The sequence below is a fragment of the Chaetura pelagica genome, unplaced genomic scaffold, assembly GCF_000747805.2.
Source record: "Chaetura pelagica isolate M959 unplaced genomic scaffold, ChaPel_1.0 scaffold417, whole genome shotgun sequence".
Classification (NCBI taxonomy): Eukaryota; Metazoa; Chordata; class Aves; order Apodiformes; family Apodidae; genus Chaetura; species Chaetura pelagica.
This window is the reverse complement of record NW_009953966.1, coordinates 4,509-6,159: the sequence shown is the minus strand read 5'-3', so window position 1 is coordinate 6,159 and position 1,651 is coordinate 4,509. Positions and strand designations below refer to the sequence as shown.

At 52.0% G+C, this 1,651-nt stretch overlaps 1 protein-coding gene across 1 annotated transcript in view; it reads right to left on the bottom strand.

The window, feature by feature from the left end:
* The window catches only part of ANLN (anillin, actin binding protein), a 27,772-nt gene extending 27,352 nt beyond the window's left edge, over positions 1 to 420 (bottom strand). The window contains exon 1 of the mRNA XM_010002158.1: positions 301 to 420. Within this exon, the coding sequence (XP_010000460.1) occupies positions 301 to 420 (120 nt within the window). The remainder of the gene's footprint in view (positions 1 to 300) is intronic.
* Between the last annotated feature and the right edge of the window lie 1,231 nt (positions 421 to 1,651).

Here is a 1,651-nt window from a genome sequence, read left to right as displayed (position 1 = left end):
GGAGAGGGCGGGCGGGCCTGGGGCTGCGGGTTCCTCCGCGCCCGGTGTCCCTGGGGGTCGGGTCACCCCGAGTCGGGTGTCTTTGGGCCGGGCCGGGTCTGTCCTTCCCGGCCCCGGGAGCGGGCCCGGCTTGGCTGTAGCACCCCCGGGCTCTCGGCCTGGCCCGTGGCGCCCAGGGCGTGTTGCGTGCAGGGCGCGCCCTCAGCCCCGCTGGCCCTGTCACCTTCCCCTCCTCTTGCCCCTTCGTTAGCCCCGCCGGGTGCGGCTGGTGTTGTTTTTAAAGAAAAACGAGAGTTTTACCGCTTTGCGGGCAAGCAGAGCGATACTGGCCCCGGCTGGTTCCGCATCGTGCTGCAGCCGCTCGGTGAGGAGCGTCCCTAGAGCCTTCTTGGTCTGAACCTTCCGTTTTTCAGCCGCCATCGGCAGGAAAACGCGGGTTTAACGTTTCTCTCCGAGCGGAGACGCCCCAACTAAGTTGTGAAAGTCGCAGCCCCTTCTCGTGGCTTTTATGTTTCTCCTGGCCTTAAGGCCCACGTCCTCATTAAACCTGACCCACCGGTGCCTCCCTCCGTCCCCTTCTGTGTGTCACTGAGGGGGCCTTTCTTGCCGAGCAGGTGTCGGGGACGCTGAGCTGACAGACCCATCAGGTGCTCAGGCCTAGGCCTTGCTACCCAAGCGCCATCCCAACATCCCTACCCACAGACATCCCCGCTGTTCAGGGAGGCTGCGATAGGCCTGGCTGCCCGGGTCACTGAACCCCATCCCGTTTCCTGTCTGTCCCTACGTATTGACACTCTTTATACCATTTGCTCGTATGCAAATGGTGTTCGTTACCACGCCTCAATGCCCTCCTTGAATAGTGCTTCTTGCCTCTTGGAATACTTAGAGGCAGCAGTCATTTCCTCTTCCAGCCTTTGCTTTGCTAAACAAACCACGTTCTTCTAATAATTAAATTAAAAGAGAGAATTACCAGTAGGTCTTTTCTTTCTCCTGCCTCTCCAAGAGAAAACTCATGCACAGTTTGTGCCTTTCCTTCGTGACAGAATGAGAGCACTTCAGACGCTTTGTGCTATCCGTGTGGCTCTGTGAGGTTCATACAGTGCACCCCAGGTGGTCTCGGTGCATTTCTAAACACGGCTCCATCCATTGCTGTCACCTTTCAGATGACACTGCTTCAAATGATGCTCAGCCTGGTGACCAACCAAAATGGTGTTAGCTGCACTGTCAGCGCACATAATAATTTCGCCTGCTATTTAATGTTAAATACAGAGGAAAACAATCATGCTTCATTTTCTGAAATAAATGTATTGCAAATTCTTTTTTGATAAAGTATATTTTGAAAAAATGAAGTTGAGATCCCTTGGCGTGCATATCTTCTTAAAATTTCACTGCACTGTGGATTTGAGAAATGTCCTTTCCTTTTGGTGTCTACAAAGCAAATAATTTATTCCATTTTGATCCAGACTCAATGGAGCCTTCACAGAAACAAATAGAATACTTAGTTTCTCAATTTCTTAGGGGGTTACATCTGACTTCCAGGAGAGCAAAGGACAGCAAATTTATCTTATCCGTATATCACTCCAAAGAGCCAAAGAAAACCAGTCTTTTTTAGGGATGGTGTTATGAAATGGCTGTGAGATCTGTTGCCTGC